At 44.4% G+C, this 21,299-nt stretch overlaps 1 protein-coding gene across 1 annotated transcript in view; it reads right to left on the bottom strand.

Annotated features, from left to right (window-relative positions):
- Positions 1-21,299, bottom strand: part of zgc:154142 (uncharacterized protein LOC555481 homolog) — a 130,896-nt gene that overhangs the window by 2,089 nt on the left and 107,508 nt on the right. Inside the window, exons 22-24 of the mRNA XM_051928107.1 lie at positions 13,077-13,171; positions 12,716-12,990; positions 6,459-6,619 (exon numbers count right to left, since the gene is read on the bottom strand). Of these exons, the coding sequence (XP_051784067.1) occupies positions 6,459-6,619; positions 12,716-12,990; positions 13,077-13,171 (531 nt within the window). The remainder of the gene's footprint in view (positions 1-6,458; positions 6,620-12,715; positions 12,991-13,076; positions 13,172-21,299) is intronic.

The raw sequence follows: 21,299 nt of genomic DNA, 5'->3' as shown, positions 1-21,299 counted from the left end.
GCAGAGCATATGGCATCCTCATTTGACCTGTGTATGTATTGCATCATACAGTGGTGCAAAATAACATTCCCTAGGACTGCACAAGATAGTAATAAATAAGATATTAACTAGTAATAAAAACCGCTGTCGGAACAAATGTACTGCAAATAAATAAACTACTAGGAGAAGATCTAAGAGGCAGGGGGCAGCACAGAGTTCAGACAGCCGTGGGGTAGAAACGGTTGCAGTAGTGATGGGTGATTCCCAAGTGATTCTTTCTTTTGGAACAACTCTTTTCAGCGAATCATACAAATCGATTCATGGGAGCTCAATCCGAGTGTTAAAGAGCATACGTGTGTCAAGCGTGATCCATCAGCGTCTTTCACTGACACTGATAGAGGTTTAAAGCGCATGCGCAAGAACCGCATGAAACGCAAATCTCGACTCGCATCACTTATGAGTTTAACTTTTTGTTGAGGAACATGATGAAGAGTTCAAGATGTTCCCCTGGCCTATGTCACACATGTGTTTTGGTGGATCACCCTCCTGACTCATCCTGGGGTAGGCAATCCCACGCTGTGGCCATCACTAATGGTATTGTCTTTTTCTGTTTCCATAGTCAGGAGAAGACACCCAGTGAGGGGGACTGACTCTGCCCCCTCCATTCAGATCTCTATAAATCTGCGGTGCTCACAGAAAGTGCCGTCTCATTCTGGACCGACACTCAGGAGAGATGGGCCACCAAACCAGACCTGATGACCTTACCAACTGTTTATTTTTGAATTACACTTATGATATGCTCCATCGTGTGCCGTTTCTGTTTAAAATGTCACACTGACAATTAAACAGGGTGATCCGGCTGGCTCCCCAACATTTTTTGTCACATCTTGCATAACCACATCTCCCAGGATTGGTGGGATGAGTTAAAACAACAATTTCGATCTGCAACAGAGTTGGAGGATCATTGCTGATAATCCTGGTGGTGGACACCCTAGGACACCATCAGAAGTTCTGTAGAGTCCATGCCTGAGCGGAACACAGAGGAACAGCAGCACATTGGGCAGGTGCTCAGAATGTTTTGGCTCATCTCTATGTACAGCATACCGTATATATGTTGATTACTATTTGCACTTTTGTGTGTGTGTGTGTTATTACTGGTACTGTATTTTTATTAAATGTTCTGAAGAGACATGTAAATAAGAATCTCATTGTACTGAGTACACATGACAATAGACTTGAACTTTGAACTTGAAATATATATTTTATTATTAGATTACAGGTGGGTGACGTGATCTTCCAAAAATCACGCAAGCCTGAATTAGGAGTTGAAGTTTAAGTCCAACTTCTTGGACAATCCACCACACTGCTTTAGATAATTTCCGAGTAATGTTAACTAGAGTGGTGCGGGTGCACAGTGGTTAGTGCCAATGTCCCCATAGTCATGGGTCTGACACCTGGTTGTTGTCTGTGTGCAGTTTGTTAATTATTGTGCCATGGTAGCGTCCATGGGTGACCATATTCTTTTTCAGAATGCCACAAACTCCATACTCCTATTGTCATGTCTCCCTCCCCTGGCTGGAGTTCAAATTTATGGTTGGTGTCTCTTTTGTTCATTTTTAATTCTTTGATTTATATTGATTATGTACATCATTCTTTATTTCTGGTTTTGCCTATGTGTATCTTTGCTATGTTCCATGTGTTTTGCAGTCAGGGATCACCTGCCAATTACTGCCAGGAAATGGCCTGCAGCCTATATATCCGGAGTGTCTCCCACAGTTCCTGGGGGTCCATTGTGAATGTGCTCAGGACTTGGTGAGTTCTTGGGCCCTTTTCTGGATATTTTGACTTGTTGGCTCAGTTTTTTGACCTTGCCTTGGATTTCTCTTTTGGGATTTTGTTTGTCCTTGGTTTGTTCTTGCTGGCAACTCATTTTTGCCTTGTGTGCTCTACAGAGCTTATTGTATTTACAAAGTGAAATAAACTATTTTATTTTATAGGTTCGGTCCTTGCCCTTACTACTTGCTGGGTTTTGATGGGGATATCCCAGTGGAATTTTAATTTTTCTTATTAAAACCTCCTTCTTCGTCCTCCTCTCCATCATTTCTCACCTCTGTGTGAGGTCAATGTGCCAGATCAGCCTTCTCCATACAGCTCTGTTCTACACCTCCTCCCCAGTCAGATCCCCTTTACCTTCAGATCTTCTTTTACTTAATCCATCCGCCTCCACTTTGGCCTCCTTTGCTTTGTCTTCCCCTGGACTTCCACTCCCATCACTCTTTTGCTCACATATTCCTTATCTCTCCTCATCACGTGTCCATACCACTTCAGCCTAATTTCCTGTACCTCTGATGAGCTCATTTCTTATTCTGTCCTTTTATTGTAACTCCACACATCCATCTCAACATCCTCACTACTGACACATCCACATTCTCCTGCTCCCTTGGCGGCCCATGTCTTAACTCCATACATCACTGCTGGTCTTACCAGTGTCTTAAAAACCTCTTCAATCTCATAATGCTCCTGATGCCTTCTTCTAATTGTGCTTATGCTTATCGACTGTGAATCTTTTATTAAATGTACATCATGGGCTTCCTATCTGCAGCATGTGATCTTTGTTTTTCCAATATGAATCCTATATTTTCAATAGTAAATGTTGGATTCCTTTTGAAATTGCTATGATCAAAGACTACTGCTATGCTAAAGGAGAAAAGTCAAGACAAAATATATATAAATATGCAGGTGCCAAGGCTAGACTTGTTATTGTGTAGGTAAGCAAAGCAATCCATGAGAGTAATTAGTCAAGCTCAGTTTGTGGTCTCACATGAATACCCCCATCCTGGGACAATAGCTAAGGACTAATTAATCATTGCTCTGGACAACAAAGTTTCTGTATCCTGCTTTGATTGTTGTTTCAAAGACAGCCACATATGATGTAAGGGGAATGAGTAGGAGTGGAGGGACATAAACTCGAAACTCACAAGTTCATTCAGGACCTTAAGGCCTCGAATCCATTGACATACAGTTGTGGCCAAAAATTTTGAAAACAACACAAGTGTTGGTTTTCACAAAGTTTGCTGCTTCAGTGTTTTTAAATCTGTTTGTTAGATGTTTCTATGGTACACTGAAGTAGAATTACAAGCATTTCATAAGTTTCAAAGGCTTTCACTCACAATGACATGAAGTTTATGTGGAGTCAATATCTGCAGTGTTGGCCCTTTTTTCTTTTTCAAGACCTCTGCAATGCGCCCTGGCAGGCTGTCTGACAATCAACTTCTGGGCCCAATCCTGACTGATGGCAGCCCATTCTTACATAATCAGAATTGGTGGGTTTTTGTTTGTCCACCCGCTTCTTGAGGTTTGACCACAAGTTCTCAATGGGATTAAAGGTCTGGGGGGTTTCCTGGCCATGGACCCCAAATTTCGATGTTTTGTTCCCAGAGCCACTTAGTTGTCACTATTGCCTTATGGCCCGGTGCTCCATCATGTTAGTCATCAAACTGTTCTTGGATGGTTGGGAGAAGTTGCTCAATGGAGGATATCTCCATTATATCACAGGGCACACAGCTAAACTCACTTGAACCAGACAAAGGTCCAGTTGCCAGTCAGTGTATCTCTGATGTGTTTGAGTAAAATCCAAGTGCATGGAGAAACCACAAAGAGCCATGAAGAGATCATGCAAAGTCCAGACAGACAGCTGCAAGGCCAGGTATATGGCACTGGAGTGTGAAATGAGTGATAACTAACTTGATAAATATTTAGTACATCTTTATTGGTAATGTTAAAAAGTCAGAAAGTTGCACAAAGCAGTTGTCTACCCCCAGAGTCTCATTGATGAGGAGAGGACCATCCAGACCAGAGGTTATGGCTTTAATTGTTTGTTCTATCTCTGTGAAGGCCATTCTGTTCTTTCACTCTATTGAGTTGCCTGAGGTTATAGGGGTAAAGAGGGAAAGGGAGAGGAAGTGCTAAGGTCCATACCTGACCACAGAGTACTAACATCCCTCTAGCTGTATAGCACCTTTCAAATGTATCTATCTATCTATTATATAGTGCACATGCAAGGCAGCTAAAGGGCTCAAATGAAGGTAATTCTATGTCAGACCAGGGGATGGCAGGGTGCACTTATCCTTTTTCTTTTTCATTGGCAGACTGACCACAGAAAATGTCACCTGGATTTGGTGACATCACTTCCGGTTCTGGCAGTGATGACATCACTTCCCCTGCCTGTCTTTAAAACCACCATGTTTGCCTGTCTGTTTGTTCTTGTTTTGGACTGAAGTCTGTACAAATTTTGAACCAGAACCTTCACTTTTGGCAGCCTATTTCAAATATACGGGCTGCTGAATCCTTTCACACTATCTATCTATCTATCTATCTATCTACAGTGCATCTGGGAAGTATTCCCAGCGCATCATCACTTTTTCCACATTTTGTTATGTTACAGCCTTATTCCAAAATGGATTCAATTCATTTTTTTCCTCAGAATTCTACACACAACACTCCATAATGACAACGTGAAAAAAGTTTACTTGAGATTTTTGCAAATTTATTAAAAATAAAAACATTGAGAAAGCACATGTACATACAGTAAGTATTCACAGCCTTTGCCATGAAGCTCCAAATTGAGCTCAGGTGCCTCCTGTTTCCCCTGATCATCCTTGAGATGTTTCTGCAGCTTCATTAGAGTCCACCTGTGGTAAATTCAGTTGACTGGACATGATTTGGAAAGGCACACACCTGTCTATAGAAGGTCCCACAGTTGACAGTTCATGTCAGAGCACAAACCAAGCATGAAGTCAAAGGAATTGTCTGTAGACCTCCGAGACAGGATTGTCTCGAGGCACAAATCTGGGGAAGGTTACAGAAACATTTCTGCTGCTTTGAAGGTCCCAATGAGCACAGTGGCCTCCATCATCCGTAAGTGGAAGAAGTTCGAAACCACCAGGACTCTTCCTAGAGCTGGCCGGTCATCTAAACTGAGCGATCGGGGGAGAAGGGCCTTAGTCAGGGAGGTGACCAAGAACCCGATGGTCACTCTGTCAGAGCTCCAGAGGTCCTCTGTGGAGAGAGGAGAACCTTCCAGAAGGACAACCATCTCTGCAGCAATCCACCAATCAGGCCTGTATGGTAGAGTGGCCAGACGGAAGCCACTCCTTAGTAAAAGGCACATGGCAGCCCACCTGGAGTTTGCCAAAAGGCACCTGAAGGACTCTTGGACCATGAGAAAGAAAATTCTCTGGTCTGATGAGACAAAGATTGTACTCTTTGGTGTGAATGCCAGGCGTCACATTTGGAGGAAACCTGGCACCGCTCATCACAAGGCCAATACCATCCCTACAGTGAAGCATGGTGGTGGCAGCATCATGCTGTGGGACTGGGAGACTAGTCAGGATAAAGGGAAAGATGACTGAAGCAACGTACAGAGACATCCTGAATGAAAACCTGCTCCAGAGCGCTCTTGACCTCAGACTGGGGCGACGGTTCATCTTTCAGCAGGACAACCACCCTAAGCACACAGCCAAGATATCAAAGGAGTGGCTTCAGGACAACTCTGTGAATGTCCTTGAATGGCCCAGCCAGAGCCCAGACTTGAATCCGATTGAACATCTCTGGAGAGATCTTAAAATGGCTGTGCACCGACGCTTCCCATCCAACCTGATGGAGCTTGAGAGGTGCTGCAAAGAGGAATGGGCCAAATTGGCCAAGGATAGGTGTGCCAAGTTTGTGGCATCATATTCAATAAGACTTGAGGCTGGAATTGCTGCCAAAGGGGCATCAACAAAGTATTGAGCAAAGGCTGTGAATACTTATGGACATGGGATTTCTCAGTGTTTTTATTTTTAATAAATTTGCAAAAACCTCAAGTAAACTTTTTTCACGTTGTCATTATGGGTTGTTGTGTGTAGAATTCTAAGGAAAAAAATGAATTTAATCCATTTTGGAATAAGGCTGTAACATAACAAAATGTGGAACAAGTGCTGCACTGTGAATACTTTCCGGATGCACTGTATCTATCTATCGGCTGATGTTTTTATTCACAGTGACTTTCAACAAGTGGTTGTATTTCAGTGTGTATCCCAATGTCCTCCATGGCCTAATCATTCTGACTCCTTAATCATCCCCTGTCTCTATTTGGCTACCTCACTCACCCCTTAACCAACGAATAGCTAATGTGTGGTGAGTGTACTGGCACAAAGTAGCTGTCATTGCACCATTCAGGTGGGTGCTGCACATTGCTGGCTCCCCACTCTCTATGTAAAGCACTTCAAATAGTGAGGATAACTCTATGTAAATGTAAAGAATTAATATTATTTCTTTTGTTTTTTCCTTATTGGAGCACAGGCTCCACAGGGTCACAAAGTGTCTGCAGCGGAATATGAAACCACAACCTCAGGGTTTGAAGAATCCAAAGCCCTGACCCCTATGCCACACTTTTCCTACTACTTGGACAACCACACATTAAGAGTTCACCTTCTCACCTGGCAGATCGACTTGAGCTCGTCCGGTGATTCGTAGCCAGCGCAGATCATGCATGGATGCACCTTGTCCGCCCAGTATTCCGGCTTACTGCAGGTGTCGTAGGGAATTATGGGTAATGCAGCTTGGTTCAGCGTCTTGGATACATATAAAAACGTGGAACCTGTAATAAATTAGGAGGACAGAAACTTTATACAAGTGATTCTGGGGATTCAGGGGATCTCCTCCCAGATCTGGACCAGGGCAACACTGAGCTCCTGGACAGTATGAGGTGTGACCTGGCAGCATCGGATGGACCAAAATATAATGTCACACCCAGAGGTGTTCTATCGGATTTAGTTCAGGCGAGTGTGGGGGGGGGGCAGTCAATGGTATCAATTCCTTCATCCTCCAGGAACTACCTGCATACTCTCCCTGCATGAGGCCGGGCATTGTCGTGCACCCGGAGGAACCCCGGAGCCACTGCACCAGCATAGGGTTTGACAATGGGTCCAAGGATTGTCTAGCCTGTAGAGATCTGTGCATCCCTCCATGGATATGCCTCTGCAAGATATACCATCACTGACGCCCCACCAAACCGGTCATACTGAACAATGTTATAGGCAGCATAACATTCTCTATGGCTTCTCCCTACCCTTTCACATCTGTCACATGTGCTCTCATCTGTGAAAAGCGCAGGATGCCTGCCAGTGGTGGACCTGCCAATTCTGGTATTTTATGGCAAATGCAAATCGAGCTCCACGGTGCCCACTAGAGGACATCGGGCCCTCAGATCACCCTCATGAAGTCTGTTTCTGATTGTTTTGTCAGAGGCATTCACATCAGTGGCCAGCCTGCCTGCTGGAGGTCATTTTGTAGGCTCTGCCAGTGCTCATCCTGTTCCTCCTTGCCCAAAGGAGCAGATACCGGTGGGTCCTGCTGATGAGTTAAGGACCTTTTACGAGGGGCCCTGTCCAGCTCTCCTAGAGTAACTGCCTGTCTGTCTCTTGGAATTTCCTCCATGCCCTTGAGACTGTGCTGGGAGACACAGAAAATCTTCTGGCAATGGCACGTGGTATTGATGTGCCATCCTGGAGAAGTTGGACTACCTGTTCCACCTCTGTAGGGGCCAAGTATCGCCCGCCTCATGCTAACAGTAGTGACACTGACTGTAGCCAAATGCAAAGCAAGTGACAATACAGATGAGGAGGGACAAATGTCAGTGGCCTCCCTCCACCTGTTAACCCATTCATTCCTGTTTTGGGTGTCATCTCATTGTTGCCCCTCTAGTGCCCTGATGAACAAGCCCCTCTGCTACTGAACTGACCAGATCAATAGCCCAGAGGTGTCATTGACTGATGCTATCCTCGGATTAAAAAGTGTTCTTTTAATTTTTTTGAGCAGTGTATATATATATATATATAGTATGTATACAGTATATCTGGTATATTTTAATATTGCAATTCTACATATTTGCCTTTTTTATAAGAAATGATGGATATAAAACTGTAAAAATCCTATTAAAAATACAATAAATAGGTTAAATAGCCTGATTAGATGAAAAAGAAATGCCTGTAATCCTCCATTAACATAACATTTAATATTTTAATTTTATAACATTAATTTAAAATCAAAGGCTCAGCTTGTTTGCTCTCTATGTAAAACAATAAATAATAATAAAAAATACCATTCTTGTAAATGTTCTTTATTTGAAATGATCAGGAATAAGATCTATCACCAGAGCAGACTTCTAGCATAACTGGATGTGGCAATGAAACGTCACTTCTAGCCTGACAGTGGATGTGACTTCAGAGTGGACGTCTGCAGCCGGACCCTCCTTGTCTCACAGGGCACTGCTATTCATTTCTTGCCAGCTCTGCATGTGTTCTGATCGACTCAGTCACAGGTCAATTTTTCATTTTTTAGGACATGGTTAAATACTGTCCGATCGCGTGGGAGAGGCTCTGAGACCGAGTCAGGCGCTGCTCTGATTGAGCAAGTCCTTTATTGTGAATTGTGTCATATTTGTTCCTGTGTGCATATTTATTTATCTATTTTTGATAACCATTTTATAGTTTTTAATTGTCCATGTTAATAATCAATTCATTATGTTATGAATGAGGTTTCCCAATTACCGACAACAGATACTCAGTGTGACTACCACATCACACTTCTTCATCTTCTTTCCGCTGCTCCTCTTAGGTTTCACCACAGTGGATCATCTTTTTCCATCTCTTCCTGTCCTCGTCATCTTGTTCTGTCACACCCATCACCTGCATGTCCTCTCTCACCACATCCATAAACCTTCTCTTAGTCCTTCCTCTTCTCCTCTTCCCTGGCAGCTCTATCCTTAGCACCCTTCTCCCAATACACCCATCATCTCTCCTCTGCATGTCCAAACCAACACAATCTCGCCTCTCTGACTTTGTCTCCCAACCATCCCACCTGAGCTGACCCTCTAATGTCCTCATTTCTAATCCTGTCCATCCTCGTCACACCCAATGCAAATCTTAACATCTTTAACTCTGTCACCTCCAGCTCTGTCTCCTGCTTTCTGGTAAGTGCCACCGTCTCCAACCCATATAACATAGCTGGTCTCACTACTGTCCTGTAGACCTTCCCTGTCTGTCACAAATCACTCCTGACACTCTTCTCCACCCACTCCACTCTGCCTGCACTCTCTTCTTCACTTCTCTTCCACAATCCCCATTACTCTGTACTGTTGATCCCAAGTATTTAAACTCATCCACCTTCGCCAACTCTACTCCCTGCATCCTCACCATTCCTCTGACCTCCCACTCATTCGCACACATGTATTTTGTCTTGGTCCTACTGTCCTTCATTCCTCTCCTCTCTAGAGCATATCTCCAGGATCTCCTCAACCTGCTCCCTACTCTCACTACAGATCACAATGTCATCAGCAGACATCACAGTCCACGGGGACTCCTGTCTAATCTCATCTGTCAACCTGTCCATCACCATTGCAAATAAGAAAGGGCTCAGAGCCAATCCCTGATGTAATCCGACCTCCGTCACTTCTACCGCAGACCTCACCACGGTCACACTCCCCCGTACATATCCTGTGCCACTCTTACGTACTTCTCTGCCACTTCCGACTTCCTCATACAATACCACGGCTCCTCTCTCCTCACCCTGTCATATGCTTTCTCCAGGTCCACCAAGACGCAATGCAACTCCTTCTGACCTTCTCTATACTTCTCCATCAACACTCTCAGAACAAACATCCCATAATGCACAGTATTTCACGTAGTTAAATCGGTCCCAGGCCAGCTTACACTCAGACATCATGTGAACTGCTCCAGGGTTTGCTTGGTTCCTCCCCAAGACCACTCTTTCCAAAAGGTCTCTGTACGGTTGTTTTGGTCTGCACCAGAGAGCACCAGCCATGTTTCCATCTACCTAAACAAACTGGACTTTCAGAAAAATCACACCAGAGTTTGAAAAAACCAAACCAAACAAAATGTGAAAACGGCATATGTGGCAACACTACAATGTTACAAAATGCTCAAAAGAGCAAAAAGAAGCAACAGATTACCCAAAAGTGCTGTATTCCTATTTACCTTAAATGACGTCACACCCAAGTTGATCGTCCATCCATTCATCCATTTTCCAACCCGCTGAATCTGAACACAGGGTCACGGGGGTCTGCTGGAGCCAATCCCAGCCAACACAGGGCACAAGGCAGGAACCAATCCTGGGCAGGGTGCCAACCCACCGCAGGACACACACAAACACACCCACACACCAAGCACACACAATAGGGCCAATTTAGAATTGCCAGTCCACCTAACCTGCATGTCTTTGGACTGTGGGAGGAAACCCATGCAGACACGGGGAGAACATGCAAACTCCACGCAGGGAGGACCCGGGAAGCGAACCCAGGTCTCCCAACTGCGAGGCAGCAGCTCTACCCACTGCGCCACCGTGCTGCCCCCAAGTTGATCGTGTTCCAGTAAAATGTTCAGAAAAACATTTGTTGTGTTTGCTGTTTTAGAATACAGACAACTACTTGACAATGCATTACAGCGTAGTTTGTGTATCCAGACATCGTAGTAACGTGTGTGCCGATAGGAGCTGGTCGGTACTGTGTGTATGACTGATGTGATGAGAAACACATAGACAGAAGTGCTAATAAACAGGATAATCCTATGGCTTTCATGTCTGTTGATCCACGGTGCAGCCATCTTGCATTTTGAAGTCAGGGTTTGAAGTCAGACTCTCCTGACTTTCTGCATAGGAAATCCGACTTGTGGGTGTAATTTCTGCTGAAGCTTCCCAGTGAGAATTTGGAAATTTCGACTTTGCAGTTGAAATGGAACACAGCATTAGCAAACATGTCCCAAAAAAACGAATCCAAAATCACAATCCTTAAACAGAAACAAGTAGTCAACAAACCCAGACGGAATCAAGCAAAACAGCCAAACTTGCAAAATTCCAACAAACAACTCTCTGCCATGAACTTAAGAGTCCCAAAGCACTTAAGTTCCTAAGCATGTAATCCCAAACAATTCCACTAATGCCCACTAGAGGGGGATGTCACCGTCAAACCCTGGGTGATAATAAGTACAAGCATGGAATCTTTATAAAATGAAAAGGTTTACCGTATATACTCACGTTTAAGTTCTCCCATGGATAAATCAGGACTTGATTTTATCGTATAATTTCCGATATTTTATCATGTCGGTCGTATAAGTCGAATACGGAAAACACACGCTATTGGTCAAAGAGATTATGATATGCTAATGCCTACCTGAGAGAGTAACAACAGAGCACATGGCCTTTTCTTTCTGTATATTGTGCTTACATGACCACACCGTGATACCCAAACTATTCCAAAGCGACGTTTGCACTGATTTGTGTTTTTTGTAGCTCACACCCTCATACCCTTTTATCGTAAGAGCATCCCTTATCTACGATGGAGTGTTCAATCAGAAGAAAATATGAAGCTGGTTTTAAATTTAAAGTTATTGAAGTGGTGAAAAAAATCGGCAACTGCGCTACTGCAACAAACTCTGATGTGTCTGAGAAACTGGTGCGAGATTGCAGGAAGAAGAAGATGGGGGAAAAAAAATTCAAGTGTCGTATTTTTGAACGGGCATATAAGTCGGGATCTGATTTTATGATCAATTTTTCGGGTTTCAAGACCCGACTTATACGCGAGTATATATGGTATTTCACGAAATGCTCCTCAACAACAATAAAGCGCTGTACAGCACAAGAAGCCAAAGAATTGTCTGAAAATACCGAGGTAATCAAATGAAAACAAAGTTCCAAAACAGCAATTCAGAAATGCATTTACGAAGGTCGACATTCCAAAAAAGTACTAAAGGCACAAGTATAGCGATTCCGGAGAGCATTCACAATGAACTGCCTGGGATTGTGGGAGACCCTCCGGATTTAAAGGGTGCAGAACAGTTCCTGGTGGTGGTTGGCAGGTGGCTGCGCCTCTTGAGGGTCCACCCACGAAATGCACAGAACATGACACAATCAGCTTACATACATAAACAAAACCAAAAACAAAGAATAATGCACATCAACCCAAGTAACATTACCATAAATAAAAGAATCAAAAACAGACATAAAACGTGAATTGGAGGGAGGAACCCTGGCTGAGACACGACACTCTCAGTGATCCACTGGCTGGGTCTCTCGTTTAAGCCTTCAGATTTAGGAAGAGGGAGGAGCCAGCAACAGTGACATCAGGGTGCTCCCACCTCCTGGGGCTCCACCCACAAAGTGCACAGAGTAGAATCACATCGAAAGACCCAGCGTATGAATCCACTCATCAAAAACAACGATAAAACATAAAATATACAAAAATCCAGGTCACTACATACCAGCCGGCTCCACCTCACACTGGGCTCAGAGACAACTCCATCTGTGCTCCCTTTCCCCACTTGCATGAGCCAATCCAAAGCAGGATCCTTCACTGGCAGCCGTATACCCAGCCAATGGAGGAGCGTGTCTTGTGAGTGCTGCTCTATAAGGACTTTCCTATTCACACAACGCACCCCCTCTTCATGAGCTCCTTTAATGGCAGACTGATCAGCATGACATGGTATTCCTCTCAGGTCTGGTGGCCTCCCCCCAGAATCTTCACGCCAATAACACCACCACTGCTCACACACTGTGCCAGTGCCCCCACTTGGTAAAGGCTGCATGCTCCTTCAAATGCCACCTGGTGACACAGCACTGCCCTGAAACCTCGCTCAAAGTGACAGCACCTGCCCCTCCCCAGTGGCTTCGCTCAGCTGCTCACCTTTTTCATCACCCCAGCCGGTTGCGTAACACATTTCGCCTTCTTGCAGAGATGCTGTGGCACTTGGCAGACAGATGGGACTGATTTCTTGAGTCATGTTCACTTTTGAGCTGAAATGAACCAGAGCGATGTCGTTGGCCATGTCCTTGAAGTCAGGATAGAGGAAATTCTCGTGACGAATGATCGCATCAATGCCCACACACTGCTCGGTGGGCTCCAGAGCTGTCATGTTGTGCTTCCCCAGACAGACTCGCCACAATTTGGTGTTTGGCATCCTTTAAACAGAAACATGTGCAGTTAAACTTGGTGAGCACACATCTGCCAAGTTGTATGACTAAAATTGAAATCAAAGGCGCCTTACTGGGCAAAGCAGTGGGCAGCTGTGAGAAGCCATTCTTCATGAATGAGGGAGCCGCCGCAGGAGTGCTGGACAGGGAAAATAGGCAAAAGACGGATCTGGAGGGAAGGAAAGACAAAGGAAAGTGGGCTAAGCTGCATTTAATAAGACGTCACTCATAATGAGCATTATGGTAAAGCATGACACGTGAGTGTACATAAAAGGATTATTAATATAGCGCCTTTCACACCAAGCACTTCTAAAGGCAGAACAACCAGGAGGATTTATTTCATATGGTATTTTTGAGGGTCTCAAAAGCCTTCCTTCATTCATATTTTCACTAGGGTGGCATGGATCTAATATCCTGGGTTCAAATTCCATGCTCGGAGTGGAGTTTGCATGTTCTGCCCATGTTATTATTACTTACCTGGCACTTGTATCCAAGGCAACAGTTGAGAGATACAATTGGTTACATTTGTTTTGATTTTTTATAATTGGCGCACAGGCTGGTGGTCACATGGTGTCAGTAGTGGGATTTGGTCTGAGAATCTCAAGGCTTGAAGCCCCTCAGCCTCACTGTATGTGCAGGTCTTCCCTGGGTACTCCGCTTTTCATACCACATACCAAAGACGTGCATTTTGGGTTGATTGGTGATTCTGTACTGGAACTGTGGGCCATGTAATGGACTGGTGCCCAATCCAGGGTTGGCTCTCACCTTCTGCCCGATACTCCCTGGTGAGGCCTCTGTCCTCCTGGTTCGTGAATTGGATCCAGAGGGTTTGTAAGATGGATTCAGAAAATCTTCAGCCCCCTTTCACTTTTTGGACATTCTATTGTGTTGCAGATTTCATTTGAAAGGAGAAATTTGTACGTTTTTCCCATCAGTCTATACTCAATAAGCCATAACAACAAAGTGAAAAGACCAGAAAGGTCTGCTGATTCATTAAAAATCAAAAGCTGAAGTCTCTCCCTCATAGAAGTGTTCAGTCCTTTAATTCAGTACTTTGTAGAAGCCCCTTTGGCAGAAACTCCAGCATCGAGCACATTTGGGTAAGTCTCTAGAAGCTTTGCACAGCTGGATTTCGGCAGTTTATCTCATTCTTTCTGACAGATCCTCTCAAGCTCTGCTAGACTCAATAGGATGCATTTGTAAACTGCCATCTTCTGGTCTCTCCACATATATTTTACGAGATTGAAGTCCGGGCTTTGGCTGGGCCACTCCAGGGCTCTCAGAGACATGTCCAGAAGTCACTCCAGTGTTGTCTTGGTCATTGCTGTGCTGAAAGGTGAACTGTCACCCTAGTGTGTGCTGGCGTGCAGTGCCGGTTATTTTGTACCCCTAGGCCAAGCTTTTTAGTTAGCCAGCTGACTGTTCGGTAGCTAATCTGTGTGGTTGGGTCCCCCCCTTATGATCGGCACCTTAGACGAATGCCTAATTCACCTTAACGGTGGCACACATGCACTCTGGAGTAGGTGTTTCTTCAAGGACCTCTCTCTATTTGGCGGCATTCTTCCTTCCCTCAATTCTGACCAGTCTGCCTGTCCCTGCATCACCATTGCATGATGCTGCCACCACCATACTTCATAGTAACGATGGTATTAAGCAGGTGATGATCAGCGTCTGGTCCTGGTCAGACAGAGTTCTGCCCAAACAGTTCAATTTGTATCTCATCAGACCAGAGAATCTTCTCCCTCAGCTCTGAGAGTCCAAGTGGGCTACCATATAACGTTTACTCAAGAGTGGCTTCCATTTTAATGGTTGTTACATATCGTATGTGCCGTGTCTGTTTCTGCCCCCTTGTTCCTTTTGGAATATACAGTATATCCTTGGTATCAAGTATGTTAAGGGGAGTATGGGGCCAAACCACACCTGTGGGTCCTGGCATAAACGCACTGGTGTGTGTGTCGTAAGATGAGGGACCGTCTTCAAAAAAGAAAAGGAGGTGTGCATTTTGAAAAAGAGAGGATTATAAAGGGAGTGATCTGAAAGGCACGAAAACTCTGTACGTAGATCGGATGGGGCGCACGCAAAAAACGAGTGCTGGCTGACCAGTGGAGGACATCGGGGTGCGTAACGCTGCCTTTTATTTGTGACTAGCAAAATACCCGCACTTCGTAGCGGAGAAGTAGTGTGTTAAAGAAGTAAAAAGAAAAGGAGACATTTTCAAAATAACGTAACATGATTGTCAATGTAATTGTCGTAGACTTATGTTAGTATTGAGAGTGAATGTGATGATTGTAAAGAGTTTAATTTAGGATTGTAAATGTTGTGTATGAGAAATGCACATTTTTAGGATGTAAGGATCTCTTTGTAAATGACGTTTGCAGTTCTGCCCTCAGGCTGTCTGCTGAGCTTACTCTTGAGCATGCAATGTGCAGTTGGCCACATGAGAAGCCATTTTGTGTCAAGTCAATGGTGACCGTTATTAGAGTTTGGCCCTGTGACTTATCTATTGTCATAGTGAAGCAGACCCTTACTGGAAATTGGAATGGGGGCTCAGAGGGTATGAGAGGGATGTGAGGAATAAATCCAGTCTCCCCCTGAGCCAGGTCCAGTGAAGACAGTTGTCTCGTGGTGAGGCGGCCTTCTGCTGTTATGCACCTAAAATCTGGAATACGCTGCCAGTAGGAATTCACCAGGCTAATACAGTGGAGCACTTTAAAAAACAACTGAAAACACATTACTTTAACATGGCCTTCTCATAACTTCACTGTAATTTAATCCTGATACTCTGTATATCCAATTCATTATAATAACTATTCATTCAAAATCTGTACTAACTCCTACTCTCTCTTCGGTTTCCTTTTCCGGTGTCCTGTTGGTGGTGGCATGCACCACCACCATCTACTCAAAGCACCATGATGTTCCAACAATGATGGATGGATTAAAAGCCAGAAGTCTGTATGACCATCAGCATCAAGTGACTCCATGAAAAGCCCGAACTACAAAGAGGACTATTTAATTTATATGAGGTAGAATGCCCAGAGGGGACTGAGTGGTCTCGTGGCCTGGAACCCCTACAGATTTTATTTTTTTCTCCAGCCTTCTGGAGTTTTTTTTTGTTTTTTCTGTCCACCCTGGCCATCGGACCTTACTCCTTTCTATGTTAACTAATGTTGTCTTATTTTAATTTCTTATTTTGTCTTTTATTTTTCTTCTCTTCATTATGTAAAGCACTTTGAGCTACTTTTTGTATGAAAATGTGCTATATAAATAAATGTTGTTGTTGTTGTTCTTGTGCACAGATGTAATCTCAAGCCTGGTGCCGTTACAAAGTTTTGGTGGTTGTACGTTTCGTAGTAACATAACTAGTATGCTGACCTTCTGAAGTAGAGTATGTGGAGGCCTGCCCAGAGGATTAAGAGTGTGAAGAAACTCCACCGGATAGTGCACTGTGCCCTCTAGTTCTACAACAGAGTCGACAGACTTATACAGTCATAAGAAAAAGTTTGGGAACCCCACTCAGCCTGCATAATAATTGACTCTCCTTTCAACAAAAAAGATAACGGTGGTATGTCTTTCATTTCCTAGGAAATAGAGGCAAGCGCCCTCTTCTACGCGGTGGTGTGCTGGGGAGGCAGCATAAAGAAGAGGGACGCCTCACACCTGGACAAACTGGTGAGGAAGGCAGGCTCTGTTGTGGGCACGGAGCTGGACAGTTTGACATCTGTGGCAGAGCGACGGGCGCTGAGCAGAATCCTGTCAATCATGGAGAATCCACGGCATCTACTGAACAGGATCATCTCCAGACAGAGGAGCAGCTTCAGCAACAGACTGCTGTCACCGTCCTGCTCCACTGACAGACTGAGGAGATCGTTCCTCCACCACACTATGTGACTCTTCAATTCCACCCGGGGGGGTAAACGTTAACATTATACAAAGTTATTGTCTGTCAGTATACCTGCATTGTTATCACTCTTTAATTTAATATTTTCTTTATCAGTATGCTGCTGCTGGAGTATGTGAATTTCCCCTTGGAATTAATAAAGTATCTATCTATCTATCTATCATCCGAGTACTGCGGTGTTTTCCAAACAAAGATTTTTAGTGACGCAGTATTTAGTTGTATGAAATCAAATCAAATGTGAAAAACTGGCTGTGCACAAATGTGGGTCCCCTTGTCATTGTGCTGCTTTGAATGCCTGTCACTGCTCAATGCTGATTGGTTGATGAGCTCGTTAAGCCTTGAACTTCATAGACAGGTGTGTCCATCATGAGATATAAAGGTATTTAAGGTGGTCAATTACAAGTTGTGCTTCCTTCCCTTTGACTCTCCTCTGAAGAGTGACAGCATGGGATCCTCAAAGCAACTCTCCAAAGATCTGAAAACAAAGATTGTTGAGTTTCCTGGTTTAGGGGAAGACTACAAAAAGCCATCTCAGAGGTTTAAACTGTCAGTTTCAACTGTAAGGAATGGAATCAGGAAATGGAAGGCCACAGGCACAGTTGCTGTTAAACCCAGCAGGTCTGGCAGGCCAAGAAAAATACAGGAGTGGCATATGAGCAGGATTGTGAGAATGGTGACAGACAACCCCACAGATCACCTCCAAAGACCTGCAAGAACATCTGGCTGCAGATGGTGTATCTGTACATCGTTCTACAATTCAGCGTAATTTGCACAAAGAACATCTGTATGGAAGGGTGATGTGAAAGAAGCCCTTTCTGCACTCACGCCACAAACAGAGTCGCTTGTTGTGTGCCAATGCTCATTTAGACAAGTCAGATTCATTTTGGAACAAAGTGCTTTGGACTGATGAGACAAAAATTGAGTTATTTGGTCAGAACAAAAAAGCGCTTTGCATGGCGAAAGAAGAACACCGCATTCCAAGACAAACACCTGCTACCTACTGTCACATTTGGTGGAGGTCCCATCATGCTGTGGGGCTGTGTGGCCAGTTCAGGGACTGGGGTTCCTTGTTAAAGTCGAGGGTCGCATGAATTCAACCCAATATCAACAATCAGGATAATGTTCAAGCATCAGTCACAAAGTTGAAGTTACGCAGGGGTTGGATATTCCAACAAGACAATGACCCAAAACACAGTTGGAAATCTACAAAGGCATTCATGCAGAGGGAGAAGTACAATGTTCTGGAATGGCCGTCACAGTCTCCTGACTTGCATATCATAAAATCTATGGGATGATTTGAAGCAGGCCGTCCATCAAATTGAACTGAACTGGAGAGATTTGGTATGAAGAATGGTCAACAATACCTCCATCCAGAATCAGACACTCATCAGAGGCTATAGGAGGACAGCGTCTAGAGGACAAAAGGAGGCTCAACTAAGTATTGATGTCATATCTCTGTTGGGGTGCCCACAATTATGCACCTGTCTAATTTTGTTATGATGCATATTGCATATTTTCTGTTAATCCAATAAACTTAATGTCACTGCTGAAATCCTACTGTGTCCATAAGGCATGTCAGATATTAAAAGGAAGTTCAGCCAATGAGAAACAAAAATCCAAAGAATTAAGAGGGGCTTCCAAACTTTTTCATATGACTGTATGTTTTTGTTTCAGAAGTTAGTTGGTGAAGTAAAATGGTGTTTATATGTGAAGTCATGTCATTTTTTGGTGTTAGAATAGCTCTCTCCCTCAACCTTGAGACATCCTTTTTGTGCAGATTTCGTAGTTTGGGGTAAATATTTTCAATAAGGGTTTGTGAGGTATTCACCAGGAGACAGAGATTATTAAGAACTTTGATTTTACAGTTCTGTTCATTTAAATTGCCATAACCTATTTTGATGAGGAGAGCAGTGAACTCTCTGGCTTTTTTGTCGCAGTTCAAGTTAACCCTCATGTTTATTCTTAAGGTAAGAACGTTGGTCTTAGGCCATAGATATGAAGACTTCAGACATGCTTTAACTTCATCAGCGCGTGTTCCTCTTGGGACAACTGGTAAGGTCTGCTGGATGTCTCCAGCCAGCAAGGCTGTCAAGCCTCCCATCATTTGTGTCGTGTTTCTGATGTCTTGTAGGGTCCTGTCTAAAGCCTCGACACCTGCTCTGTGTGCCGTAGTGTATTCATCCCATACAATGAGCTTACAATCGTGCAGCACTTGCGCCATGGTGCTCTGCTTGGATATTTCACACATGGGGGAATCAGCATGGGTGAGGTTTAGAGGTAGCCTGAAAGAACAATGAGCAGTCCTTCCACCGGGGCATGGAAACCACTGGGTACGGGTTAGTGAAATTGTGATCGACGGTGATCACCAGAATAGACGTCATACGGGGTAAACTTGCACCCGTTGAGAAACAAAATATGAAGATAGGCAAGAAGTGGTGGAGCAGGGAAAGAAAAGCAGAAGTCAGCACCAGGAAGACGTATGTGAGCAAGTAAGGAAGCCCAATAATGTCAGCCTTGAAGCGGTGGAGCAAATGAAAAGGCAACAGTCACGCGGAAGGAGACGTGAAGCAAGGCCAACAATAAGAGGCTTGAAGTGGTGGGAGCAGTGAGCACGACGAACAGCTGAGGGCAGTAAGGAAGCGAGTGAGGAGGCACAAGAGCGCGGGATGTCGCTAATGTATACAGGCAGGGAGCCAACCACGTGGTAGGTGCGCGGAAAAAGGAAGGGGGACCGGGGGCGGCCGTTGTGCGCCTCTGCCGTGAAATAAATCCTCTGTTAACGGAAATAAGGAATGAAACCGTCAAATGGAGACGTCAGTTCCAAAAGTTCCTTATGGCATAATGGTGAGAACTGCCAAAAAAGAAGACGTTATTTTGGAAAGTTCGGGGCACTGCGCAAAATGAAACATACTTAATGTTTTTAAGTACAGCGTAAAGGATGAGCATGGGAAATTTGGGCTTCCTGCGTATTTTGGAAGTCGCAGAAATAGTGAGGAGGGGTTTCATCCATCCATCCATTTTCCAACCTGCTGAATCCGAACACAGGGTCACGGGGGTCTGCTGGAGCCAATCCCAGCCAACACAGGGCACGAGGCAGGGAACCAATCCTGGGCAGGGTGCCAACCCACCGCAGGACACACACCAAGCACACACTAGGGCCAATTTAGAATCGCCAATCCACCTAACCTGCATGTCTTTGGACTGTGGGAGGAAACTCACGCAGACACGGGGAGAACATGCAAACTCCACGCAGGGAGGACCCGGGAAGTGAACCCGGGTCTCCTAACTGTGAGGCAGCAGCGGTACCACTGTGCCACCGTGCCGCCCGGAGGGGTTTCCCCTATCTATATATACAGTTTAGGGGGTACACCCGTTTCCCCACCTTGGGTGTTGCAATAGGACATGAAACATACCTAACTTTTGTAAGTACACTGCAAGGAATGAGCATTGAGCAAATTTCAGCTTCCCACCTATATGGAAATTGTAGAATTAGTGATGAGTCAGTGAGGGCTTTGCCTTTGATATGTAGAGATGCTTGTGTCTTCCATGTGAGGGACGTTAACGCCATCACACCCGGGTGAGGCGGACTTCGGCATCCAGGATAAGACTTGCCTCCAAGTTGGTGAGTACGCTCTTTTATGCAGTAGAGGAGAAAGGTGCCAGCGTTATATTTCACCAGTGCGCTGGATTCAACAGTGAAAAACCCAGGCTGGTTGGATCCAAAGCCAAAGAGTACGATCCAAAAGGGACTGGGGAATGCGTTTGGGGTGTATGGTTTACTTATATTTATATTTCTATGCATATAAACTGCTCAAAAAAATTAAAGGAACACCTTTTAATGAGAGTAGGGCATCAAGTCAATGACACTTGTGGGCAGTTAAGGAGCAGAGGGGCTTGTTAATCAGTTTCAGCTGCTTTGGTGCACTAGAGGGGCAACAATGAGAAGACCCCAAAACAGGAATGAATGGTGTAACAGGTGGAGTGTTTGAAGACTCAGTCCCCTTAATTAGCAGCCAAACAATAACGACATACAAAATGAACCAAAACACCTGGTGTCCATCATACAATTTCTGAAAATAAAGAAAGATGAGGGTCTCAGGAATGCTGATCTGCTCAAGACCCCAAAACGTTTTAACATTTTAGAAAAGAGAAAATCCACAATTTCGGACATGTCTGCTAATAATTCTTTGCATTTATATAGCGTTTTTCTCACTACTCAAAGCGCTCAGCGATTGCAGGTTAAGGGCCCAACAGAGCAGAGTCCCTTATGGCATTTTGCGAGATTCGAACCGGCAACCTTCTGATTGCCAGTGCAGATCCCTAGCCTCAGAGCCACCACTCTGCCTATTGTACGATGAGAGCAGCAACAAGTCATGGAATTAAAGAACGAGTTTAATTA

The sequence above is a fragment of the Erpetoichthys calabaricus genome, chromosome 5 (genome assembly GCF_900747795.2).
Source record: "Erpetoichthys calabaricus chromosome 5, fErpCal1.3, whole genome shotgun sequence".
NCBI lineage: Eukaryota > Metazoa > Chordata > Cladistia > Polypteriformes > Polypteridae > Erpetoichthys > Erpetoichthys calabaricus.
This window is presented reverse-complemented; position numbering and strand designations above follow the sequence as displayed.